Source organism: Pan troglodytes, chromosome 9, assembly GCF_028858775.2.
Source record: "Pan troglodytes isolate AG18354 chromosome 9, NHGRI_mPanTro3-v2.0_pri, whole genome shotgun sequence".
Lineage (NCBI taxonomy): Eukaryota > Metazoa > Chordata > Mammalia > Primates > Hominidae > Pan > Pan troglodytes.
In genome coordinates this window covers 49,658,668-49,685,137 of record NC_072407.2, presented here as the reverse complement: position 1 = coordinate 49,685,137, position 26,470 = coordinate 49,658,668, and the positions used below count along the sequence as shown (strand labels likewise).

The following is a 26,470-nucleotide window of genomic DNA, read 5'->3' as shown; positions in this document are numbered from 1 at the left end:
TACTCTGCTACAGGCTCAGGACTTAGGGTCATCAGCATCTCATTCCCTGGCACAATAATCCCAACAGGTGGGTGTCACTGTTTTCATTTTGTAGATGAGAAAATGGAGGCACAATGAGACGAAGTTACTTGTCTGAGGTCTGGTGGCCAGGAAATGGCAGAACTGGGATTTGAACCCAGGACTGTAAACCAAGCTGGCTCTTTTTGAGAAGCCACAGGCTCAGCTGTGGTCAGCTAAAGCCTTGGATTCCTCTAGTAGGCTGCCTCTCGCTGCACTCATTGCCTGACAGTCGACTTTCGGTATGCCTCTGGACCTGGGATCTTCCTCATGACCAGGCCTGGGCTGGGTTTGCCTGCTGACCCATGGAGGGAGCCTGGGAGGCAGTGACAGTAAGGTGGAGACCACTGGGCTGCATGGGGACCTGGGGAGTCACCCTGAGCTGGAAGGTCCCAGTGAGTTGTCAGCCACCCTGTGGCACTCATTGCATTCAGGAGCCAGTGGGGCACTTGGCTCTCGAGGTTAGCAGCTTCTTGAGGGCTCTAGCTCTGGCCCAGCCGCCTGGCTCTCAGACAGCAGTGGGTTCTGGAGGGTCCATGGTGGAGACCAGCCATGAACTTTCCCCAGCTGGACAGCCACAACCAGGTGCAGTTTGGTTGGGTTTGAGGAAGGGAGACGGGCTGGAAAGGAGTGGGAGGAGTGGAGAGGCCATTTGCTTTGGAATTAAGTGCATTGAAGCAATTGATATAATGGCCTTGGAATCAGCAACTCAGGCACTGTTTTATTGTTTGTTTTAATTTCACTTAATTTTTGAATAAGTAATACACTCCCATGGGTTAAGAAAAAGGGTATATCATGGAAAGTCTTCCTCCTGCCTCTGTCTCAGCCACGTGGCTGCTCTTCCAGAGGAAGCATCGTTTCTCCGTGTCTGTCTGGAGATAATCTACATGCACAAGCAGATTTGTATAGACGGTATTTTAAAATATGCGTTTGCAGGGCTGGGCATGGTGGTTCATGCCTGTAATCACAGCATTTTGGGCAGCTGAGGTAGGAGGATTGCTTGAGCTCAAGAGTTTGAGACCAGCCTGGGCAACATGGCGAAACCACATCTCACCAAAAACAAAAAAGAAAAACAAACAAACAAAAAAGCTCAGCTATTCGGGAGGCTGAAATGGGAGGAACGGGAGGAATAACTTGAATAACTTGAGCCCGGGATGTTGAGGCTTCAGTGAGCCATGATCTCATGACTGCATTCCAGCCTGGGTGACAGAGAGAGACCCTGTCTCAAAATAAATAAATAAATAAATAAATAAATAAATAACAAACATAAAATATGTGTTTGCATACTACCTGCAAAACAATGTTTTGCACATTGCTCTTTTTCATTGAATAGTGTATCTTGGAGATGCATATTAGCATACAAAGAGCTTCCTCATTCTTTAATCAGGGCTGGGTAATATTTAATTCAATTGATGCAACATCATTTTTATTTTATTTTTTACTGAAATGCAATTTACAGACAACAAAATGGACAACTCTTCAGTGGACAGCACAATGAATGTTTGCATAAGTATGCACCCATGGGACCACCACCCAAATAAAACTAGAGGATACCACCACCAAGATGTTCCTATTATTCTGACTTCTATGACCCTACCTCAGTTTCCTTAGCTTGAAAATGGGGCTTCTATTGGGACTGACTCACAGGGCTGTTGTGAAGATAATGCAAGTACCCAGTACAGTGCCTGGCACATAGGATAGATACCGGCATAAATATCATGAAATCCCTGGTTGCTACTCTTTCTCCTGCCTCTGTTTGGGCTCTCTAGTTACCTCCAGTTCCCCTCTGTCTCTTTCACACACACACACACACACACTCTCTCTCTCACACTCACTCTCACTCACACACCGTCTAGCCATGGAGATAGACCAAGAGGGTCATTGTGTGAAGCCCAGGCTGAGTGAATGGCCCCATTGTTCCTGGGCTGAGTTCCCAGAGCCACCGGTGTGGCATTGACCAGGGCTGGGCTGTCTAGTGGGAGGTGCCCATGGGCTCCTGACCAAGGGCTGACCACACCTGGTGGGGACACTCACTCCCCCTCCGCCCGCAGAGGGAGGAGGGAAAGAGCACCAGTCAAGGCTGGGGCTGGGCAGGGTGCCTGAGGACACCTCCCATTCTCCAAGCTGTCCACTGGCTCCTGAATGCCAGGGGCTGGGACCGCCTGCAGATGGTGCACTTGGAGCAGAAAGGCTGGGGGCAGATCAGGAATGGGGACTAGGTGAGAGAAAGGAAGTGAAATCAGATTCACTTGTCTCCCCTTCTCTCCCCTCCTGGGATGAATGAGTATGGGCAGCCTGAGGGCCCCGTGGAAGCAGCCTGCAGGGGAACCACCTGGAAGCAGGCCTCCCCTCCCAGGGAACCCAGGCTCCAGAACCACCCCCCAGGAGGCAGGACCTGTGGTGGCCTCTGCAGGCCAGACTCTCCAGATGCGGGAGTTCTGTGTACTGGTATTACACATTATCTGTCCAGCCCACTGAGCTTCTGCAGGATTCCTCAGAGGTGAGGCCTCAGGGACAGCCCTGGCGTCTCTCTCCTGACCTTACCACCTCCGATGTCTGCCTGTGGAGATGTGTACCCACTCTGGCCTGCTCATCCCCACCTGCCAGCAGGGAACACGCCAGAAGGGCCTCCAGCCTTCTTGGCAGTAGCCAGGGCTGCAGAAAGGGCTGCCTTGGGGTCCAGCAGGTGGTGAGCCCGTTTGGGAAGAGGGAGTGAGGACTAGGGGTGACGATGTGTGAGAGGTGAGTGGGCGGGAGGCAGGATAGGGGGAGCCTTGCCTGGAGGCCAGTGGGGGTACTGAAGGACCCTGGTGATGGGAAGGGTTTATCAGACAAGGAGCACGCTTCCTGAGGGTGGAAGCTTTCTTCCTGACTTTTCCTTTCTGCTACCTGGCTGCTCGAGGGCCAGGGCCCTAGTGGCTTCATATTGTTTTAGGACATGTCACGGAGTGGCTCCCTGGGCACAGACACTGTCCCTCCTTTCCTTCCCTGCCAGTTTGGTCACCTGCCCACAGTGTTTGGGAGCAGGGGCTGTCTCCTGGGCCTCTGCCTGCACCTTGCCACATTCTGAGCTGGATCACAGATCTGGCTTGGAACTGCCCGGCCCATGGCTGAGGCTTTTGTGGGCAGGGGCAGAGGAGGGAGCTCAGCCCTGCACGGAGCCTGCCTTCCCTGGGCCAGCCTCCCTTGCCATGGAAACAGCCCCACGGAGGCCCGGGAATTACCCGGGATGGGAATTTTAATTGCAGCCCACGATCCTGTTCTGCAGTCCGCCCCCAACTCCCATCACCTCCCCAACCCCAGGCCCTGTGAGATATTCACTGTGTCATATTTTTAGATCAGATTCAGGGTCGGGGGCCTGTCTTTGGCCTTGTTTGCTTTTGGTCAGTCTGTCTTCTCATGGCCCTGTGGCTGGGTGTCTCAGGATGTAGCCTGGTGCCAGGTGTGTTGGGGTGGGCAGTGGGAGGTGGGGACCTTCCTAAGATGAACATGGGCCTATGGCCAGCACTGCACTTCCACTGCAGGAAGGCTCTAGTGGGGAACCGGGGGAAGCACTGGGTGATGAGAGCACTCACTGTGGCTCTCGGGCCACAGGGGAGAGTATGGCAATGGCCAGCAGAGTAGGTTAAGGAAGGTCAGCGTCTGTGCTGGATCCCTTCCTCAAAGGCTAGCTGGAGCAGGCTCCTTCCTCAGAAGGAAGGGACATCTGGCTTCCTCTGATCTTTTCTTCCTCCCAAGACCTTTGGTCTTGGAAGAGACTCACCTTGGCAAGCTCTGGACTGGACTCATGAGGCCAGAGGAAGGAAGACAAAACTCCCAGAGTGTGGAGCCTCCTTTGATGAGCTGAGGATCAAATCTCCCCCAGCACAGACCACTCCCTGCCTTCCCACCTACCAGTCCCAGGAGGGCCAAGAACCCTGGGGTGGCTGGGGCAGTTTGGGCAGCAGGTGTATTGTGCAGGGGACGGGGTCACAAGATAGGGGTTCAAATCCTGGTGTGGCTACTTCCAAGCCCTTAGTTTCTGTTTTCCCTCGCCAGGATTTGCTGGCATCCTCTAATTTATCTGGGGGATTTGGTCCTGTAACTGGGAAAGGAGGAGCACTTTCTGTGGCTCCAAGAATAAACAGGGAAGGGTGCCCTTCTCCCTGGCCTCTCAGCCTGGATTTGAGGCTGGGGTTAGAAGTTGCAGCCAAAGCCAGATAGGCTGTTTGCAGAGAGGCCTTGGGACACTGTGGCAATGCTTTTGGGGGCCCTGGAGCCCAAGGGCCTCTGTGTTGGGGAAGATGCCATTCTCCCTGCTTCTGGTGGCCTCAGCCTGGAGCTATGGGAGCATCATAATGAGGGAAGCCTGGTGAGGCTAGGATGAGGCACTCCTTCAAGTAGCTGCTTTGCCTCTGGCAGTTTCTTAGAGCAGGAGCGGAGGACATGCTAGAGGTGAATGCAGGTGACAGGTTGGTCTGGGAGTAACTTAATGTCCCTTTGAGGGATTTACAGAAACCCTTCTAGGTGAAGTAGCTTTTCAAGGGGCTTTGGCTGGAGGACCTGGTGGGGCAGGAAAGGGGTTTCAGTGAGATGCAGTGTTCCGAATCCATGAGATGGCAAAGCCTGGCAACCTCGGACCCATTGACCCATGGGGATGGTAAGAGGAGGAAATGGGATCATATGCACAGTGGCTGGCAGAAGTAAGGCCCCCACCTTTTTGTTTTATTTCAACAACAAAGAGGTTGATTCATCCAGAAGAGGAATTCATCCAGAACAGGGCAGAAGTGGGGGATAGGAGGCAAGTAAGAGGGCTTTTCCTGAAAAAGGAGATGCAGTTGGAGGCTCAATTCACTTCTGCATGGCCTTGGGTAAGTCACGCAACTTCTCTGGGCCTCAGTTTGCCCAGCTGTGAGATACTGGAGTTGGTTCAGCTCACCTCTGGGGCCCCTCCGGCTCTATTATGAATGGGTTTCCACATCACCTGCGGGAAAGGTCTGCTGGGCCTGTCTGTTTTTGCCCAGGTTTTTCTGGTTGGAACTTTTTCTGCAGGTGCTGTGGGCTCTTGGGCCTGGAGTCTGGGCACAGCTAAGCCGTCTTCCGTGTGCTTGCTGCCTTGTCACTGTCCCCCATGAGACATGGGAAATTGAGGATTGCCGCGGCAGATCTTAAATCAGAGCCTGGGCCATCCATCTCCCAGAACAGACTGAAATAACAAGGTGGGTGGCACAGATCGCCGCCACATGGACAGTTGAAAGATATTAAAAAGCCAGAATCTTGAGCCCCCAAATCCCTTAACAAATTTCCAAATACCTCAGGGACCTGCATGCGGACGAGAGAAGAGGGAATAGCTCATTTTAGAGTTCCCTAGGAAGGCCAGAGGGCTGCATTTCAGGAAACGCCTCTGTCTGAGGGCTTCTGAAGGCCCTGCCACCTGCCATTGGCCTCCCTAGACTGCCTGACCTCCAGCTCCTCCCTGCAGGTGCCCCCACTAGAGTCAGCCTGGCCAGAGTGGCACAGCAGAGTGCCCAGGTACGTGGAAGCCAGACTGCTGTGGCGCGCTGTTGCTCACCGGCTCTGTAAATTTGGGAAAGTTGCTTAACCTTTTCGGCTCTCAGTTTCCTCATCTGTAAAACGGGAATGACATTGGTTACTTCAAGGGGTTATTTTGAGAGTTAAATAAAATAATTCACACAAAGCCAACAGCACAGTGCCTGGCCCATCTTGAGACCTCAAACATTAGCCACTAATATTAATCTCACTCCTGTCCCATAAATGAGCCCACCCAGCTGCTGTTTCCTTTCACAGGCTCTCCTGCTCTTCTGCCTTTTTACATTCCAACCATCTCTTAAGCCTCAGTTCAACTCTCTCCTCCTCCAGGAAGCCCTCCCTGAATGGCCCTCCAAGGGTCCACCTCCCTCTGACTTCCAAGGCTAAATTTTTTTGTATTTGATTGTATTTGTAGTGACTTTTCTTTGCTGCTTCATTGTGTAGGATCCAAACTCCTTGAGCACAAGCCCTTTGCTTCTGTTTCCCCCTCCCCCTTTTCCCCACGGCACCTGTCACAGTGCAATCCACACCATAGGCGCTCCTAAAACACCCATGTTTGTCAAGTGGGGGATTCCAGGAAACTGGAGACAGAATCCTAGTGTTTCTGAGAGCGGGTCTTTTGTCTATTTTTAGAGTTTAAATGTTCTTCAAAAATTTCCCAAATTCCACTCTGTCTTTACATTACAACCACACCAATCTTTTCATGTCAGCCAGATGTACTTTTCCCTCCTCTCTACCCGAAATACACCAGAATTTGAAAAATGAGGCGCTGGATCTGGTAGTGCAAGATAGAGAAAGCTTTCTCTAAACCCTGACTATTCTCGTCAGCCTGAAAACTTGGGGAGGGATTAGCTCTGGGTGAAAAGGAAGGTTCTGATGGCTCAGCCCAAGGCTATTAGAGCTCGGTTTTTTATAGAGGGACAGTCACGATTTGGAAACATGAAGTCTTAGCTTTTGGAAGGTCAGCACCACTCTTGTTAGGCATCTCAGTATGCTGCCACTCCCTGGGCGGGGGTGGGGAGGGGGAAGGCAGGTGGAGAAACAGACTTGGTAGCCTTGGAGTCAGGACTGAGGACTGACTCTGCCATCCCAGGTGCTGTGGCTACAGGAATGCGCACTGGAAGGTGCTGTTAGCCCCTCCAGCTTGATGGGGGTGGAGATGGGGGAGAGGAGTTTATAGTTATGAGTTTGCAATTGTGACCAAGATAAATGACCATTTGGTCTAGTGGGACCCTTGGGGCAAGGGCCTTCATACCATCTGCTCTGGGTGGAGAGAGGGAGACTTTCTTGATGACCCGAGAGCCCAGTCCTCCAGGGAAGTGCAGCTGTCATGTTCTCCTCTTGGCAAGTGAGTGAATGTTTGTTCCTGGCTACCCTGAACGCAACAATGTGCAATTATTAAGTACTCACCCCCTTGCCAGACACTGCTGAGTGCTCTACACACATTACCATCCAGTGTTCACAGCACCCCTACAGGGTGAGGATCAGTACCTCTGTCTTCTGGATGAGGAAACTGAGCCGCAGAGAGGCTGATCACTCACACAAAGTCACCCAGCAAACACACAGCAGGTTCCTCTGACCCAGGAAACTGCTGTGCTAACCATTCTGCTGTGCTTCACTGTGTGGGATGGAGGCAGCAGCTGCTTGCCCATACATCGGGGACGAGGCTTTCCCAGAATGCCTGGAGTTTTCAAGCCATCCACTGCTCTCTGCGCCCCAGTCCAGGAGTGATGGAGAGCTATAGTCGGGAATCAGAGATTCCGGGTGGAGATGAAGGCTGACTGTTCCTCTGCTTCAGAAATAACCATTTGGTCAGAACTGAGGAGCATCAGAGGTTCAGCCAGACGAAGCACCTTCTTAGTCTCCAGATGAGGAAACAGGCCACTGGGGTGGGCAGCCTCAGTCATGTCAGATGTGGTGGCAGAGCTGGGACTCCTGGCTGTCCTCTCCAGCCCAGGGGCCACTGATCATATGATATTGCTCTGCTCATGCACCCTGCTTCTCCTCCACTCCACTCCACTCTGAGAGGTCCATCAACCAGTCCCTGGTGCCCATGAAGGCCAGGCCTGTGGAAGATGCTCAGTCAATATTTGTGCAGAGGATAAAGGACCAAGGTGCTCGGCTGGCCAGCTCTGTCCCCATCCCTCACCCATAAAAGCAGTGGTGGCTCCAGATTGCCACCTAGAAAGCCAGGGGCAGTCTGGTAGGAAGAAGGTGGGCAGTGTGGAGGAGCGGCCTAGAAGACGGTCAGCCAGCAAACCCACTCTAAGGTCCCATTAAGACACACCCTGACCCTGCCCAAGAGGGACAACTGCAGCGGGGACAAATGATTCATCCCCACACTTGAGAAGCAGAGGGGCGGGGAAGGAGGAAAGGCTAGGGGTGTGTGTCAGGGTATTGCACACAGAGATGGTTGGCTTCATTTCTGGGTTCTGAAGTCCCTCTGTGCCGCTGGCTGGGCAAGAGGTAAAGGACAGCTGGGCCAGGGGCCAGGCTGGGACTCCAGCAGGACTTCCGCGGCGAGGGGCGCTGGGGGGGGCGAAAGGCTTTGGCGGCCCGGCCAGCAGCGCCCTCGGGGGTAAGGGGAAGGGAGGCTACGCGGAGAGGTGCCAGAGACAGCCGGTGCCCTTGCCCGCCGGCCGCCCGAAGTCCGGGTGGTGGGCGTGGCTGCCCCCGGCGGGTGGGTGGGGGCGGGCTCCGGAGCCTGGCTGCGGAGTGGGTGTCCAGGGCTCTCGCGGCTGGGGCGGCGCGGGGGGCGGGAAGGCGCGCGCCGAAGGGGTGGGGAGGAGAAGGGGCGGGCGGCTCGGGGGTGGAGCCGGGACCGCAGCGCCTGCCGCTCGCTCGGCGCTGTAGCCGCCGCTGCCGCCGCTGCTCTTGGCTCGGGGACGCGGGCGGGCGCTCCGAGAGGCTCTGGTGCCTGCGGCTGCTGCTCTCCTCCGGCGCCCGGGGCTGCGGCGCTCCGGGTCCCGGCCCCTGTCCCGGCATCTCTCGGGTCCCTGAGCCCCGGCCCCGGGTCCCGCGTCCGGCCGGAGAGAACGCACTCAGCTGCTCGAGCCGCCCCGGGCTCGCGCCCCCGGGCCATGAAGAGGGGCCCGTGAGGCGCGCGCGGAGTCGGAGGAAGAGGAGGGAGGAGGGAGGCCGAGGAGGAGGGCGCGGGAGGCGGAGGATGCCGCCGCGGCTGCTGCCGCCGCCGCCACCCGCGGGCCCCCGGCGACCCTGACTCCAGACCCGAGGATGGAGCCGGCGCTGGGCGCTGCAGCTGCTCCCGGCGCGCCCCCGACCAGGTATTGGCCGGGCCCCGCGGGCTCCGGGGCGGGCGGGAGCGGACACTCCGCCGCAGCAGCCGGGAGGGGCGCGGGCGCGGTGGGAGACGCCCCTCCGCTCGGGGACAGCAGCCACCGGCGGTGAGCGGAGGGGTGGCGGCGGCGAGGAACGGCGGCGTGTTGGGCGCAGGAAGGGGCTGCCGGGGCTGGTGGCCGGTGAGCGCCGCGATCACCTCAGCCCTCCCTGCCCCCATTCGAGGAGGGCAGCAAACTTGAGACGCGCGGTGGCCCCCGAGGCGCTTGGCTCCCCTCCGCTGCGGAGCGCACTCGGGGGCTGCTCCGGGCTCACCGTCCCACGACCCGCCTGGCTCGGGTCTGCGGAGGCGCCTTGAGACCCTGAGGTCCCCGCGCCCGCACCAACTTTCCAAACCCAGCTGCACCCGGAGGCGGGGGCGCCGCTCCCTGCTTCCTGCTCCCAGCCCTGGCCCGGCCTCCGCACCCAGACCGCTGCGATGAGCTGGGCCCCTGTGGGGCCGGAGCCGCCGGATGGTGCAGAGCCCACCACGGAAAGCCGGAACAACCCTCCCGCTCTTCTCTGGGTAGGACCCGGGGATCAGCCCCTCCCAGGCTCCAGGGACCCAGTGCTGGCTTTCGCGGTAACAGCCCAGAGTAACCCTAGCTGGGATGCTGGGCGTTAAAAGGCCAGGCTGCCTGAGGAAGGTAAGACCCGGGGGTCGTCCTGGAGTGGCACCTTGGCCTGATTTCAGGTGTGCCCCTCCCCCACCCCGGGCCTGCCCTTTCACAGGACTGCCTTCCTCAGCTCTGGGGCCGGCTTCCTCTTGGTGGACTTAAAACTGCTCTTCGGCAGCGGACTCCCTAGGAAGGGCCACTCCTAGGGTCCAGGTGCCCGAAGACGGGCTTGGGCCATTGACAGGGAGCTGGAGGCTGGGGCAGGGGAGGTGGCTGTCCAGTCAAGGACAGAAATTCAGTCCAGCATCTTCTGGAGGGGTGGGAGGAGCTGGGGGCAGGCTTGGGCGCAGGAGTCAGGCACCCTGGCTGGGAGGAAGCTGCTTTGACCAGCACAGGGACGTCAGAGGCAAGCAGGTTGGGACGAGTGGGCCAGGTGTCTACCTCCAGAGGTTCCTCAGCCCCTTGCGGTGGGGCCTGCTGTCTCAGGCAGAGACCTTACCTGGGCAGGCAGTTCCCAGGCTCCTGTCCTCAGCAGTGGGGACACTTCCAGGCATCATGATGACCCTGTTTCTTTTTCAAAGTGCTTTCACCGTCATGACTCACACATCACATTCACCAGGGAGGTATCAGGCTTCCAACCTATTCAATTCCCCTCCCTACCGGGTCTTTAGGGAGCTGCTGGGGAAAGGAATGGGTGGATTTGCCCTTGAGCCTTGAACCCCTGCAGGAGGCCAGGAGCCTGGCATGGCACCTTTGATTTTCCTGTTGCCAGTCCCTCATCCTGGCGGTGAGCAGCCCTAGGCCAGGATGCTTCACAGTGATGGGGTGGGGAGGGGAGGGGCACCAGGGAGAGCAAGTCTCTGCTAATCATCCCCCAAACTCTGCTGGGTCTTCAAAATCATGGCCAGGTGCCACCCCCAGCCCCCTTCACTCAACACCCGGCTTCCCCATCTCAAAGCAGAAACACATTTTCCCTAAAATCCAAATCTCCCTCTTTGCTGAGTAGTTGCAATGCTTTTGGCCAGGGGTTTCCTCCCCAACATCCAAAGTCAAGCTTCCCTCTGTCCTGGCCCCTGAGCCATCTCTGTGAGTCACAGGCCCCTGCTGGGAGAGGGATGTATCCCCCTGACCACTCTTTCCCCAACCCTTGCCGACAGGGCCCTAGCTCCTGGGCAAGGGTGGTGCTGACGGCACTGATAGAGGGGTGTGTGTCAGGCCGCATCGGAGGAGGAGTACCTCTGTGTTCCACTGAGTCTGCAGGAGGGGCTCAAGTGCCAGGCCCTCCCTGGGGGCCAGGTTCATGCCCTACTAGATTCCCCTTGCCTACCCCTCTGTCTCCCTCCCTTGCCCGCTGTGGATCTCTCTTTACTTTCCCAACTCCACTCTGCATTGGTGTGGGGAGGGAGCATTTGATATTCATAATCTGGTTCAGAGAAGGTCCTGAAGCCCTGAGTCACTGTATGGTTTCCATGGAAACAGACTTGTTCAGAGGACTTGGTGTAGCGGCTGTGGTGGGGGAGAAGGGAAACATATAGTAAAACCAGGCTCCACAAGTGTGGCGGGACTTGGACCAACTCCATTCAGTGGGGACTGTGAGGGGTGGGCAAGGCTCTGGCCTCCCTGTCGGAGGGGCTGTCTCTCCCCACCCACTGGGGTCCTGCCATTGGATGCCGCTCAGCTGCTGCTGTGACTCTTGGCAGGCTGCTGCTTCTCCCACGGACCTTCTGACTAGGTGCCCGGGCTCATGGCTACCTCTCCCTGCCTCAGTTTTCCCCTCTGTAAATGGAGAAAATAACACCGACCTGATAGCATTGTTGTGAAGGTCAAATGCAGTAATATATGAGACACACTTAGAATGGTGCCATAGTAAGTGTTCCAAAGCATCATTCCTAGGAATTAAGTCAGGACATTGGAAGAAACTCCCCAAGCATGCTCACCTAGATCCTTACCCTAGGTCCCAGCAGGTGGTCCTGACATCTTGCTGGGCTGGCCTCCTGCTTTGAAACAGCCTCTCCCCAGCGGCCCCGGCACACCCCCCGCTGGGAAGCAGCCAGCCATTTTTTTCTACGGAGCATTTGTTTCAGGTTCCTGAGGGCCTGGCACAGTGCTAGGCAGCCCTGGCTTTTGTTCAGACCCTACCTGTCTAGGAGCCTTGTGGGAGTAAATCCAGATGGACAGGCAGCTTCCTGCCTCAGCCTTCCCGCTAAAGGGAGGGGTCAGCCCTGGAGCCCCTAGGGGTTGAGGCAGATGGAGAGGAGCAGAAGAGGTCCAGGCAGAGATGGTGGCCCTCTGTGACAGAGTGAAGGGGTTGGGGTGGGGCAGGCCACTGTCCCTGATCCTAGAGAGGCTGGTTCATCTGGCTGGAGAAGCATCTATCTCCCTCTTGATCAGCCAGAGAGAGACAGGGAGCTCTTCAGAAAGGTAACAGATCCTGCACACTCTCCTAACCCCAAGTTAGAACCTCTAGCGCTCAATTGTTCCCAGCATGCCCTGAGAGTCTGGACAGGCTTGGGGCTCCAGCCTGAGCAGCTGCTGATCTGTTATTGTCCTGCCTGCTGGGGCAGGGTGAGGGGCTCCCCGCCCCAGTGCCTGCCTCAGCAGCACTGAGGAGTGCAGCTAGGGGAGATTCTGAGTGCCACTGATGCCTTAGCCGGTCTGCCTTACCGGCCCTTCTCTCTCACTGCAGCCCTCCCCTCCATGGCCCTCAGGTTCCCTGCTCCTTGGCAGGGCTCCCTCCTCCCCTCCTGTAAGATGGGCTTCAGCTCCAGGCTCCTTAAAGACATCCCATGCCCATCACAAGCAGCTGTCAGAGCTGCAAAGCCTGCTCTTTAGCTGCCGACCCTTCTATTTCACAGATGGGAAAACAGATTTCTGGGGTTTGCTTGTATGGCCAGAGCCCAAGCTAGTCGTAGCCTCTCTCAGCTACACACCAGCCCTGGGGATGCCCTTCCCTTCTTGCTGGCTCTCCAAGCAGCCCCAGCTGCTGCCGGCACCCCCATGGACACCCCTTGCCAGCTCTCCGGTTCCTGCCAAGGTTCTACCCCTGGCAGATCTCTCTGGACTGTTTTGCTGTCCTCATTGGTGTTCACAACACCTTCCAATTTAATATCCTCTGCAAATTTCATTAACGGACTGTTTACTCCCTCTCTCAGGATCATTAATGAAGATGTTAGATAAGATCTGACCCAATGCTGAGGCTTGGCAGCCCTGCCCCCACTCCCAGACTTGCGGCCCTCCAGCCCCTTCCTCTGGGCTTGCCTTCTCCACCCGGGGCCCTTGGGACCTACCCCCTCCTGCTATTATGCCCCATGACAAGTGCTTAGGGCCAAGTCTGTTTGAATTAATTTTGTAAGATTACTCGAGGAGCTGTATCAAATGCTTTGCTAAAAATCAAGATATATTACCCTGCCTGCGTTTCCTTCATCTACCCGTCTTGTAATTCTATCAAGAAAGCTATCAAGTTTGTCAGGCATGATTTGTTCTTTATAAATCCCCACGGTGCCGCATGGAGGCACAGGGTTCCCGCGTTTTCTAAATGTTTAGAGATTCCCTCTTTGTGTTTGCTCCTTGATTAGAGCTGGAAGGCGGTGGGCTGGGAATTGTCAGGAATGCTGTCTCCTTCTCAGGGATGGGGAAGAAGGCGTGGCTTCTTTTCTCCCAAGTTTCTGCCAGTGTCAGTGAGTTGTTTAGGACTCACTGAGTCCCTGCAGTGTGTGGGGGGCCCCAAGCTGGGCACTTGGGGAGGAGGGATAGGATAGAGCTAGGGGAGGAGATGGAGGGGGGCTGGTGCTGTCCTTCAAGGATTCTGCAGGGCAGGTGAAACAGACAGACAAGCCTGCTGCAGACATTCTGAAGGTACCACTGATTGAGAGATTACTGTGTGCCAGTCACTATGCTAACAGCTTTATATGCCAGATGCCATTTAAGCCCCTCTCCTGCCCTGGGAGAGGAGTGTGACCTCCCTTCACCTGAGTACCTGAGAATCAGAAAGTGTTAAGGCTGCCCAGGACTCAAGGTCTGGGTTTCACCCTCTGTTTATGCTGTTATGCTGCTCCTAGCCATTTAAGACACACAAAAAGGGTCAACAAAGCTGAATGGAGTAATTTGGACATTTTAGGAGGTCAGAGTGGGGATGGAAGGGAAGCCTGTAGGGAAAGCTTTGGAGAGGTGAGGACCTCACTCGCATATGAACCTCACATACAAACCCCACAGCCTGAAATCCGTTCGTTCTCTTCCTGCCACTTCTGAGTTGCATGAACAAATCTCTTAACCTCTCTGAGCCTCAGTCCCTCACCTGTGAAATTGATTCAGCTGTAGTTCTTACCCCTAGGCATGTGGAGAGGATTCAATGAGGTGAGGCGTGAAAGGGTCATACCATGGTGCTAGGCCGCCACTGTATATGAGCAGCCGCCATTGTGTTCTACAATGGAGGTCCCTGTTGATGGCAGGCAGAGACACTCATCTGGTTGGCCATATGCCCGGTGGATGGAGCTGTGGCCCCTCCTAATGCTCTTCACCCAGCAGAAGAGGGGTGACAGGGTGAGTCTCACTGGCATCCTGGCCCAGGGGCATCCTTGGGACCAGCTGTGGGCTGGTGATAAGCTTTGGGCTTAGAGCAGGGAAGCCTCAACTGGGCAGAGAGCCCAAACCCGATGCCCCATTCCAGACTGTTTCAGGCCAGATGGTAATAAAGACATTCTTTAGTGTCTTTTTGGTGGCATAGGATTTGGGCATTCCTGGGCTCCCTGGTCATAAAACCACTCAAAGTTCTCACTGCTTGGCTAGCCCAGACCCGGAGTCACTGCGTGGGGAGCACAGTGTGTTTGGACTTCTGCCCATCAGGTGCAGCAGTCCCATGTCCACACCCACTTGGGATCATTTTCATTCTTGTCATTCAGCTGGGGAGGGAAAACCCTCTGGGAAGCGGTGAGATGGCACACACCTATTGGTATGCCAGGGGAACCAACCAGGAAGGGCAGCATTGGCAGCCCTCAAGCCCCACCAGTGGATGCCCTAGGGACCTGACCCTGGGGGATGGCCAGTAGGTATCAGATGCACCAATATCTGGGTCGGGGGTGAATGCTGTGATCGAGATCGGCACCAATGTGTCCTGGGACCCCGGTGGCAACCTTGGCCCCGGTGCTCCCTCTCCCTCCCTCTAGCTGGGTGATGCTCTTGGGTGTGGCCTGGGGGTTCCAGCTCTGTGATTAGGGCCAGGGCTTGGGATTCTTTAGAGCCGAGTCTGAATCCTAGCGCCACCACAGACTAGCTGTGCGTGCTTGAACAAGTTCCCACACTTGCTGAGCCTCGCTGCTCCTTGTCTGTGAAAGGTGGCAGTAGCCCCTGGCCTGTGGGATGCATCCCCTGACAGAAGCCAGGTCTGTGATCATCTCTGAGTGTCCACGTCGGCAGCCTCCTCCATCCCATGTGACAGTCTCAAGGCTCTGGGTCCTATTCATTCTCCACCCGCAGTCCTCGTCCCCACGGGGCCAGCCAGGCTTAATGTGCAGGTGGCCCAGGCTGGAGACTCCTGGATCCAGAGACAGGCGGGCCCCTCTCCCAGCCTGGCCGGCAGCAGCTGCCTGAGTTCCAGCTCCTGTTGATGTTTCCCATCCTTGAAGCTGGGAGGATGGGCCGGAGCCCCGGTGTCCAGGGGGTGGGGCCTCGGTACTATTCCAACTCTGGCTGTGGCTTCTCGGTGGGGCGGGGGACAGGAAACCGGGGCTTTTCCGCCCAGTGTCGGGGCTGTAGAGTCCCGCCTACCGCAGGCCAGGCTGTACCAGGACTGGCCTGAGACAGGGAACCGGGACCTTCTGACTCATCCCTCCCCAAGAGGAGCTGGGCACACTGGGGCCTTGTGTTGTGGCCAGGAGGTCAGTCACTCTCCCCAGTGCTGGGGAAAACTTTCCCCTCAGGTCGGGCCTGGGACCACCCCCCTCCTACTCCCACCCTCCACGGCAGGATGTGAGGTGCCTTCCTTACCCCAGACAAGGTCTCTGCAGCCACAACAGTCAGGGTCTCCAACCACGCAGGCTGCTGGCGCTTCAGTGGAGCAGGCTATGGCATGTGTTTTAACTTTTAAAAACATTTCCAGGCCAATGGTGCCCCTTTGTGCATTTAGTAGTCCATAAAAATCATGGTCATGGCTCTTAATAAGCATTTGCTCTGTGCCTAGCACTGTGTTAAGCTGTGGGCATCCATCGGCCTTCTGTCTCACTGCCCAAATATTAGAAAGATTCTGTGATTGTTTCTCCCATTTCCTACATAAGGACAAGTGAGGCCTATAGAGGTGAAGAGCCTCACGCAAGGCCTCATAGCTATAAGGCAACAGCAGTTGGATTCAAATCCAGGCCTCTGTGGCCCCACAGCTGGGGTGCCTAACTACTCCTCCGACTGCCTCCCTGAATGCTTGTGGGTACCTTCTCCAGGAGGCTTGAGACATCCATGGGTATCATGTGGACATTGGAGTGCTCTGCCCTGGAGACACCAGAGCTCATAAGAGGCAGCTGGGCAGCCCTGCTGATGGTGAAAAATCGGTAGACCAATTGCTCTCCAGGTGCTTGTCTTGGAAACCATGACTGTGAGAGCTTGTCCCTACTGGAGGTGCTCAGAAAATGTAGTGGTTCTGCCTGTGGGGCCCAGGGATTCTAGGGATTGTTCGCAAGTACCATGTTTGTGGTGGTCCAGGTTCTGGAGAGAGGGTCCATAGACCTCACAGTGTTTCAAGTTGAGGTGGGCATGACCCCAAAGAGAAGGGGTCCCCTGGGCTGACCTAGACCACAGAGGCCGAGTCTGGACCCCAGCAGCTCACCCCCCTGGAAGGTTGCACTGGTTGGATTGTGTGTTGGCATACTGCCCACATGGAAAGATGCTCTAGGACACTGTCCCATGAAACTCCTCTTTGGATTTCTTAGGTACAAAGTCTTGAGGACGAGTTCATGGTGACACACGCACGGAGCTCTGTAAGAGCTCCCTTGGGAGAAATCTTGCACTGGATTCAGTGTCAGGAATAGCTGGACATCTCTTGAGTGGATGCTTTAATCTTTATCTCAGGGGTCCTGTGAAACAAGTAAATGAAATATTTCCCTTTTCCTATTGGCTAGCTCAGTAGCCCACACATGGTGTGACTCTTGTACACTGACTTGGCCTCTGGTTGTTTCAGACTCTTAAACCCTTGTTTTCCCCTTGCCTCGCCTCATTTTCATCACCTCATTTTCCTTAGGAAGAAAAACACCTTGCTGTTTTATGCATTTTAGACTTAACTAAACAAACATTCATGGGGGATTAGTGCTGGCTACGTCAGAGCCAGGGAGTAAGCATTTCCCCTCTGCAGTCTCCATCCTAGAGGCCTGTTTGCCAGCTACTCCCTCCCTGTCCCATTCCCTTGTCCCTTGCTCCAGTTCTTGGGACCCCAGAGCCTTGGGACCCCATTCATCATGGCTCCTGAGTTTATCCGGAAAGACGATGTTCAGGTTCTTGCCCTGCCCTCACTGTGCTGCTTCTTCATCCCCCAGGGCTTCACAGTAGTTTTTTAGGGAGAAATGTCTGGGAGAAGAGTCATTTCCCCATCCCAGGGCTCAGCTGCTCCCATAGCCACAGGCCCCCTCTGAAATCCAGCTTTATTTCAGCTCCGTCCCTGTATCTCAGCAGTCCCCAGCTGCCTACTGTCCTTAGTGGCCCACCTGAGCAGACAAAGCCCATTTCTGGCGGAAAAGTAGTGCCTTTGACCCTGGTGCCTTGGAAATGGGGGTGGGGAGAGCTGGCTGGCAGTGCCTGGGGGGGAGGGTGGGAGGCACAGTGAGATGCCAGGGCTGATTTTCAGTACCGCACCCTGTCATCAATCACCCCTCTACTTCCTACATGGAGTGGCTTCACTGTGTCCCCCAAAATTAATAAACTCAAACTGAATCAAAAAGCTCAGTGTAAACGGTGTCTCCTCCCACCCTAGTCTCCTCGAGGCCCCCTCCCTCTGGGACATCTCCCGTTACTAGCTCAGAGCAAGCTCTTTCAGTGATTGTTTATGCATATATACAAATATACATGTCCACCTCCTTAAATCTGAAAAGGTGGTGTACTATTACACACATGTTTTCTGGCTCTAGCTTTTGAAACTTATATATGCTGGGTGACTGTTTCTATCAGTATGTTCATGTCTGAGGAGGCTTCTCTGATATAGTCGGTTGGAAAGACAATTCCCTGGACATGTTAATAATGAAGGGGTTAAGCTTCTAGGAAAGGGTGGGGTGCCCAAGCGTGGGCTTTCAGAGGTTCGGGAAACTTCTCAATTGTGTGTGTAAAATTGTGGGCACTAATGGCATTTCTAAGGGGAGGGATTGTGGTTCGAAGGGTCTGTGGCCCAGAAAAGGTGAAACAAGGCCTCAGCCCTGGGTTTCATGGGATTTCTGTACAGCAAGAGGTGGGGGCTAACTTGGCAGAAGGCAGCACCGCTAGGTTCTAGGGCCGCCACCCCCTGGCGCTGCCACAGATCAGGCCGAGGTGGGGGACAGAAATGCCCAGCCCTAGAATCCTCCTGGAAGATGACTGGGTTTTTCCCACTCCCAATGGAGGGTCCCCCTGTCTGCTGTGTGGGTGGCCCCAACTGTCCCTGAGAATGAAGTCTGGGGCCTTCCTGGGATTATAGAGAACACCAGGGTTAGAACTGGGAGGCCCTTCAGTCATCACTGGATCTATGGTGTAACCGAGGCACAGAGAGGCCAGGGGGTGAGTCCAAGGTCACCCATCCAGAGGCCATGTGGGCCAGTCCTGCCTGTGACATTCAGGTCTGTGCTCCTTCCCTGCCAGAGCACCATGAGATGAGCGGGAGAGGCCCTGGGAGAAGGCGAGGCTGCCTGTTGCCGCTGGGCTCTCCTGGTGCGGCTAGGGTGGGGGCACACGGAGCAGAGGCCGCAGCCCGGGTGGGCGTGCCATCCTCACACCTCACTGCATCTTGCAACATCACCTCCCGCTGGCTGCATCCTCACATCAGGTTGTAGCCAACAGCCCCAGAATTCTGAATACAGCAGCGACGACGGGACTACGAGGCTGCACCGCAGGATGTGGTCACTAGAGGGCAGCAGGAAAGCCACTGCGGTGGCTCAGCAGGAAGAAGTTCCCAGGCCGGGAGAGGAGCTGCAGGAAGAAGGGGCGGTGGGCAGAGCCAGACCCCGTGGGCTGCAGGATGATTTGTTCTAGGCCCTTTCCTGAGACAAAAAGCAAACCAGACATTTAGTGATGATGATATTAATTGACATTTAGTGAGTGCTTACGCTGCGCCAGGCACTGTACTCACTAATTAGTCCTCACAACAGCCTTGTTATAATTATCCCCATTTTTGCATGTGCGAACATAGAGGTCCAGAGAGGTGAAGAAAGCTAGCCAAGATCTCTCAGCCAGTAAGTGGCTGAGCTGGGATCAGCAGGGCTGGTGTCAGAGGCTGGGTTGGGTCTATATGCCTGGCATTGACTAAATGCTTTAAGACCTTCAATTCTTACCAGCACTACTGTAGCTATGCCCACTTTATGGATGGGGAAACTGAGGCTCAGGGACAGCTGGTGAATCACCCACACCCACACACCTGCTGAGTGACAGATCCAGGTAGGCATGGTTCAGGGGGTGAGCTCTTACTGTGAATTACAGTTTTCCAATATAGAGCTGTTCACTGCTCCCAGTCTGTGCCCTCATCTCAAGTTCACTGATAATGAAATCTGAGCTTTCTCCTGGGAGTGAAAGCTCACCAACTTGCCTGCTTTCTAACAGAAATGATAGATCGTGGTCTCCTGTGTCCAAGGTTTGCTTGGATTTTTACTAAGCAGAGGTAGAGGGAGGCCAGGCCAGAGGTTGCTAGAAGCCTAGGGATGGGCTCTGGGGGCCACAGTCTGGCTTGGAGGATGAGGGCATTGAGGAGTCTTTTGTAGTGGCTAAGGCTTCCTTGGGAACAACAGGACCTGGCCCCAGGGCCTCTGGTTTCCAGGGCAGATGCCTTTAGCATACCAAGGACACTTGGCCAGCCCCAGGCCCAGCTCTGCCAGGCTGGGAGAGCGGGGGAATTTCCAGGAGGGCTGGACTTCCCCCCATCTTCCCGTTCCCATTCCCTGGCTTTGCCCTCCCCGGGGGTACAAGGGAATGGCCTGTGGCTGGGCCTTCAAACACATGCCCCTCCTCGGTGTCCAGGCCGCACCTTGTGAGGCCGAGTCTCGCCGTCTTAGGGATTTATAACATCCAGCTGCTTCAGTGACTTCTGATATATTAGCAAAGCAGCAGCTTCCAGTCCTGGCCTTAAGTTTCTCTGGGTGGATGAAGAGTTGGGGGAAGAAACTTAAACGGCCCCCTCCCCAGCAAGATGGCAAGATGTTCCTCTTTAAATAAAACCCTAGGGTGAGTTCTGCTTTTGGAATTGGAACCCCAGAATTAAGTGAAGACTCCTTAAGGATTCTGTTTCCTGTCTTGATGAGGACCAAGGAGGGTGTAATATGAGTGGAATTAGGGAAAAGGATTTGAACGTGGACTTCCTAGCACGTTGCCTGGGCTGGAATCCTGGCTCCTTATTATGGGTGTGAGCTTGGGGAAGTTATCTAACCTTGAAGGGCCTCAGCTTCCTTATCTGTAAAACGGGGTTGTGACAGTATCAACTTCATAGAGCTGGCATGAGGGTGCGATGAGCTGATGGCTGTGAAAGAAGCATGTGCCTGGGAGGAACATTGTGAATGCCCAGCAAGTGCTTGCCTTCCTTGGTATTATTTGACCCATAGCATCTAGAACAGTGCCTGGCACATACAGGAGTTCTGATAGATGTCTGTGAATAAATACAAAGGAAGCGTATCCAAATGAAATGATGCTGCAGCCAAAGAACAGACTCCTAAATGACTTAAAAATATGACCTGGCACTATTATTGATGACATTCCCTGTCTGTTTCTTGAAAGCCATTCACATTCACCATGGGGCACTGGGGCAGAGCAGGCCTGCACTTGCAGGGGAGTCAGGTTTAAAGTAGAGGGGCCTTTCTCCCTGGATACCTGGCCCAGCCCCATGATGGAGGCCAGCATCCTCTGCCACTATGGGATGAGGTCGGGGTGGGATGCAGTGTGGTCGGGATTGTGGTTTTTCTCTGATCACGTTGAGAAGTTCCTAAGACTCTAAACTGCCCCTTTCCCTCTTGACTGCTACTTGGTGATCTGGTACTGATTCCTAAAGAAGTGAAATTTCATATTTAAAACACGACTTGATTTCTCCATCTGAACAGTGGGAGTGAGGACCCTGACCTCCGAGAGTGCTTATAGGGAATAACACAGTGCTAGAAGTTGGGTGAGCTGAGCCAGGCAGAACTGCAGGTTTGGGAAAAGAGGACCCACTCACCCGCTCCCAAAGGAGTCATGTCAAATAGTGGGGTGTGGGAAGAATCTTCACAAAGCACGTGAGTTCACCCTATCAGCTGTGAACCAACAGATCCACAGGACCAGACAGCAAAGGGGAGGAACATGCTCTAAGTCTCAGAAGCATCTGCCTGCCCAGTCCCCGTCATGCTGATTCACAAATGGGCTGGGGCCAGTAATGGCATGCATGTTTGCAGGCCAAATATGTTTAAGCTGGAGGAACAGGAAGCCAAATCTCCTTAGAGGGAAAGAGCTGGACTCTGGGGAACCTACCAGATGGGGGTTAAAGCAGGCCTGTGAGCTCAGGCCGGTTCCTCTACCTCTGTGCCTTGGCTTTCTCGCCTGTGAAGTGGGCAGATATTGGCTTCCACATCTGGTTCTTGCTAGAAGGACACGAGCTGATGCAGGGAAGGGGCTTGGCGCAAAAATGTTAACTGAGATAATGTGGCGATCTTGGTGTTTTAATTCAGACTCTATGAGGTGCATCAAGGTCAGGAATGCTCCCTGGTCCACTTTCGCTTTGAGTTTCAGGTAGCTGGTGTCACTTCGGTGTGGTTGGAAGAAGACTTTCTCCCCAGCTGCATTCCCGGAGGCGCCCTTTCGACCTGGAGGCCGGGGTAAGCCCCCCTGCCCTTGCTGACTTCTGCTAACCCACTTCCTGGGGAATCGCTGCACAAGTTGAATTTTAAAGGGTTAGGATTATTTCATGGATTTAAATTGCAGAACCCTGCCAGTCTCCCTGCCTGCTGGGTTCTGGTGTGAGCAGAGGGACTGCGGTTTATTAGAAGAATGTGGTGGGGTGGGCGAGGAAGGTGACAGGAGTGGGATACAGTCCAGGACTCAGAGGGCCACACTCAGGGGATCAGAGATGGCACTGGGTTGGTTGGGGCGCTGAGTCAGGGATGGATCTGGAGAGCAGGCAGAGCCCTTATTGCCTGGCCCTCGGGGCAGACTGTGAGGCACAGGACACAGAAGGGAAGGAGTGGGGAGGGGGCACTGAGACCCCAGCTCCACCTTCTGAGCCCTTCCCCTCCCTGTCTCTTGCAGTCTGCTGGCCACAGGGCTGCCGCACTGGCTGGGACTGCCAGCTGGGCCTGGAGACGCTGGTGGCTGTGGACTCCCCAGCTTGGAGCAGTCCCTCTTTGGTAAGTGGTTCAGCCCTCCTGTGTTCTCCCCAGGAGCAGCCCCAGCCCCCACTCAGGTCTGGTAGCTGAGCCAGCCTCCAGAGAGGGTGCCTACAGGATGCTCAGGTGGGCTCCTGGCCCCGGACTCTCAGAAGCCCCATTCGCTCTTTCTGCTTCTCCATGGTCCCTCCCCAGTCCCCCGTCTGTGGGCAGAGGGGACACAGGAGGTAAGAGTGGAGGCCCCTGACTCCCTAAGATCTTCTTTGCAGGCCAGTTCACTCTGTGTCAGTGGGGATTATGTCACCTCCATGGCCTGGACCCTTGTCCCTAGAGACCAGGAACAGACCCTGGGTGCTGGGAAGGGTTGCCTCTCAGCAGACCCTGGACATCTGTCTCTGCTCCAGAGACTCTTAGAGACTCCACGAGCCCCAGAAGTCTACATCTGGAGTAAGTGGTCACCTGCATCCATGAGTTGGAAGGGGCTTGACACAGTGGTCCACCTTGCCTGGCCGTGCTGGCAGCTCACCGACCATGGTCTGCAGGGGTCCTTCGTGCTCAGGGGATTGGGGTCAGATGGAGGCATCTGATAGGGACTCTTCTTTCCCCTAGGGATGGGCAGAGGACAGAGGAAAGAGGACCACCTGGAGAACTGGGCGCCAGTTCGTGGGGGTGGGAGACGCTGGCAGTGAGGAGGGGCAGTGTTTGAGGCAGGCCCTCGTCATTTCCTCAGTGCGGGAGTAGGGGGAGTCAGGCTCTTGCCCCGTGAGGCCCCTCTAAGGAACTCAGAGCTCAGGATAAGAGGCTTCCGCAGCTGTCCGCAGGTTAAATCCTGGGGTGCAAGGAATGTTTGTTCAGCTCCCCAAAGCTCCCAGGAGTCCCCCAGAGAACGGTAGTCTAGTGTAGAAGCTGCTTAGGTCTTCAGGGTGTGTGGTGAGCACTGGACAGGAGCCGGGCCTTTCCCTGGGCCTCCTGGAGACCGGCTCTTCCAAGGGACAAGCCAGTGCCCCCGCCGTGGAGGCACCTGACCGCTGGCCGCCTTTGCCCACAGACCTCACCCCGTGGAGAAGCAGCCCCATGAAGGTGCCCAGCCATGCAATGTTCCTGGAAGGCCGTCCTCCTCCTTGCCCTGGCCTCCATTGCCATCCAGTACACGGCCATCCGCACCTTCACCGCCAAGTCCTTTCACACCTGCCCCGGGCTGGCAGAGGCCGGGCTGGCCGAGCGACTGTGCGAGGAGAGCCCCACCTTCGCCTACAACCTCTCCCGCAAGACCCACATCCTCATCCTGGCCACCACGCGCAGCGGCTCCTCCTTCGTGGGCCAGCTCTTCAACCAGCACCTGGACGTCTTCTACCTGTTTGAGCCCCTCTACCACGTCCAGAACACGCTCATCCCCCGCTTCACCCAGGGCAAGAGCCCGGCCGACCGGCGGGTCATGCTGGGCGCCAGCCGCGACCTCCTGCGGAGCCTCTACGACTGCGACCTCTACTTCCTGGAGAACTACATCAAGCCGCCGCCGGTCAACCACACCACCGACAGGATCTTCCGCCGCGGGGCCAGCCGGGTCCTCTGCTCCCGGCCTGTGTGCGACCCTCCGGGGCCAGCCGACCTGGTCCTGGAGGAGGGGGACTGTGTGCGCAAGTGCGGGCTACTCAACCTGACCGTGGCGGCCGAGGCGTGCCGCGAGCGCAGCCACGTGGCCATCAAGACGGTGCGCGTGCCCGAGGTGAACGACCTGCGCGCCCTGGTGGAAGACCCGCGATTAAACCTCAAGGTCATCCAGCTGGTCCGAGACCCCCGCGGCATTCTGGCTTCTCGCAGCGAGACCTTCCGCGACACGTACCGGCTCTGGCGGCTCTGGTACGGCACAGGGAGGAAACCCTACAACCTGGACGTGACGCAGCTGACCACGGTGTGCGAGGACTTCTCCAACTCCGTGTCCACCGGCCTCATGCGGCCCCCGTGGCTCAAGGGCAAGTACATGTTGGTGCGCTACGAGGACCTGGCTCGGAACCCTATGAAGAAGACCGAGGAGATCTACGGGTTCCTGGGCATCCCGCTGGACAGCCACGTGGCCCGCTGGATCCAGAACAACACGCGGGGCGACCCCACCCTGGGCAAGCACAAATACGGCACCGTGCGAAACTCGGCAGCCACGGCCGAGAAGTGGCGCTTCCGCCTCTCCTACGACATCGTGGCCTTTGCCCAGAACGCCTGCCAGCAGGTGCTGGCCCAGCTGGGCTACAAGATCGCCGCCTCGGAGGAGGAGCTGAAGAACCCCTCGGTCAGCCTGGTGGAGGAGCGGGACTTCCGCCCCTTCTCGTGACCCGGGCGGTGCGGGTGGGGGCGGGAGGCGCACGGTGTCGGTTTTGATAAAATGGACCGTTTTTAACTGTTGCCTTATTAACCCCTCCCTCTCCCACCTCATCTTCGTGTCCTTCCTGCCCCCAGCTCACCCCACTCCCTTCTGCCCCTTTTTTGTCTCTGAAATTTGCACTACGTCTTGGACGGGAATCACTGGGGCAGAGGGCGCGTGAAGTGGGGTCCCGCCCCCCCCCACCCCATTCAGACACATGGATGTTGGGTCTCTGTGCAGACGGTGACAATGTTTACAAGCACCACAGTTACACATCCACACACGCACACGGGCACTCGCGAGGCGACTTCTCAAGCTTTTGAATGGGTGAGTGGTCGGCTATCTAGTTTTTGCACTGTCTTACTATTCAAGGTAAGAGGATACAAACAAGAGGACCACTTGTCTCTAATTTATGAATGGTGTCCATCCTTTCCCCATCCCTGCCTCCTGCCCCTGACGCCCATTTCCCCCCTTAGAGCAGCGAAACTGCCCCCTCCTGCCCGCCCTTGCCTGTCGGTGAGGCAGGTTTTTACTGTGAGGTGAACGTGGACCTGTTTCTGTTTCCAGTCTGTGGTGATGCTGTCTGTCTGTCTGAGTCTCGTGGCCGCCCCTGGACCAGTGATGACTGATGAATCTTATGAGCTTCTGATTGATCTCGGGGTCCATCTGTGATATTTCTTTGTGCCAAAAAGAAAAAAAAAGAGTGGATCAGTTTGCTAAATGAACATTGAAATTGAAATGCTTTATCTGTGTTTTCTGTAAATAAAAGAGTGCAATAATCTCTGTGTGTGATTGCAGGACATTCTGAATGGGTACGAGAGGGCCTCAGCAGGGTCTGGGTGTTCCTAGCTTTGGGGAGGACAGCGAGAGAGAGGTGAAGGTGGGAATTAAATGACAAGTCTGCCTTTCAGAACTCTTGTCACCCTCAACGCTGAGTTTAGTTTAGGTTTTTGTTTTGTTTTGTTTTCAGACAGAGTCTCGCTCTGTCACCCAGGCTGAAGTGCAATGGCTCCATCTCGGCTCACTGCAACCTCTGCCTCCCAGGTTCAAGCAGTTCTCCTGCCTCAGCCTCCCGAGTGGCTGGGACTACAGGTGCACACTGCCACACCTGGCTAATTTTTTTTTTTTTGTATTTTAGTAGAGATGGGGTTTCACCGTGTTGTCCAGGCTGGTCGTGAACTCCTGAGCTCAGGCATTCCTCCTGCCTCAGCCTCCCAAAGTGCTGGGATTGCAGACTTGAGCCACCTCACCCAGCCGTTTTTTTTTTTCCTTCAGTCAGTTGAGACCGGGTAACTTATAGCCAGGGATAATGTTCAAAGTCTTTCACAAGTGGTATGGCTTGCTGAATCAGAGTAGCTGGAGGTAAGAATGACATCCTGGAATCCCTTCTTGTGCTAAATGTTACCCATTTAGTTGGTGGGTCTGGGTCTAGGATAGCCAGGGAGGGGGAAACTTCAAGGGGTGGGGTGCCTCAGGGCAGTGGCTGCTGACCCACAGACCTGGAAGTATTTGACTATTTGAATAACTGGTACAGGTTTACTGGTGTCTACACTGGCAGAGAATCTGCTGTGCTTCCTCCCCTTCCCTTCGTGGCAATCTAGCAGGTTGCTCCAGGCAGCTTCCCCAGCTCTTATTCCAAGAAAACCTGCCCCTGGGGTGGCTGCAGGTCACAGCTTTGTTGCCCTGGGACAATGGAATGTCTGGTGATTAGGCAGCCCCAGGGGTCCTAGCCAACTGGAAGAAGGGCTTCCTGAGGAAACTCAGTCCTGGGCTATTTTATATGTGTCAGGAGGATGTAGACAGTTCAACAGCTCTAGCAAATGCCTTAACTAATAGTGGCTTAATCAAGATAGGTGATTTTCTTTTGTAAAAAATTTTATTGGGGTAAAATAACAGAATATAAAGTTTACCATCTTAACCTTTTTAAGGTGTGCCATTCATTAAATACATTCACAACGTGTGCCACCATCCAGCTCTGTAATTTTGTTCATTTTGTAAAACTGAAACTCTGTACCATTAAACAAAAACTCCCCACCTACCCACCCACTTCCAGTGCCTGGAAACCACCATTCTGCTTTCTG

The 26,470-nt window shown here is 55.5% G+C and overlaps 1 protein-coding gene and 1 long non-coding RNA gene across 4 annotated transcripts; one reads left to right on the top strand and one right to left on the bottom strand.

The window, feature by feature from the left end:
• Window positions 1–4,740: 4,740 nt before the first annotated feature.
• LOC134807298 (uncharacterized) lies at window positions 4,741–7,176 on the bottom strand. The gene is made up of 2 exons (XR_010147389.1): window positions 6,842–7,176; window positions 4,741–5,663 (listed from the first exon to the last, which is right to left on the bottom strand). It is a non-coding gene; the product is annotated as an uncharacterized LOC134807298 (long non-coding RNA).
• Window positions 7,177–8,405: 1,229 nt separating this feature from the next.
• On the top strand, window positions 8,406–25,170 carry CHST1 (carbohydrate sulfotransferase 1). 3 transcript variants are annotated; one of them, XM_016920722.4, is made up of 4 exons: window positions 8,406–8,870; window positions 21,441–21,526; window positions 21,957–22,054; window positions 23,082–25,170. In XM_016920722.4, the coding sequence occupies exon 4, from the start codon at window positions 23,124–23,126 to the stop codon at window positions 24,357–24,359; it is 1,236 nt and encodes a 411-aa protein (XP_016776211.1). In that variant the 5' UTR covers window positions 8,406–8,870; window positions 21,441–21,526; window positions 21,957–22,054; window positions 23,082–23,123; the 3' UTR covers window positions 24,360–25,170. The 3 variants fall into 3 exon arrangements, with proteins under 3 accessions (XP_016776211.1, XP_016776212.1, XP_054518213.1); XM_016920723.4 differs by having other exon boundaries at window positions 21,380–21,526; XM_054662238.2 differs by lacking the exon at window positions 8,406–8,870 and having other exon boundaries at window positions 9,041–21,526.
• Window positions 25,171–26,470: the final 1,300 nt, after the last annotated feature.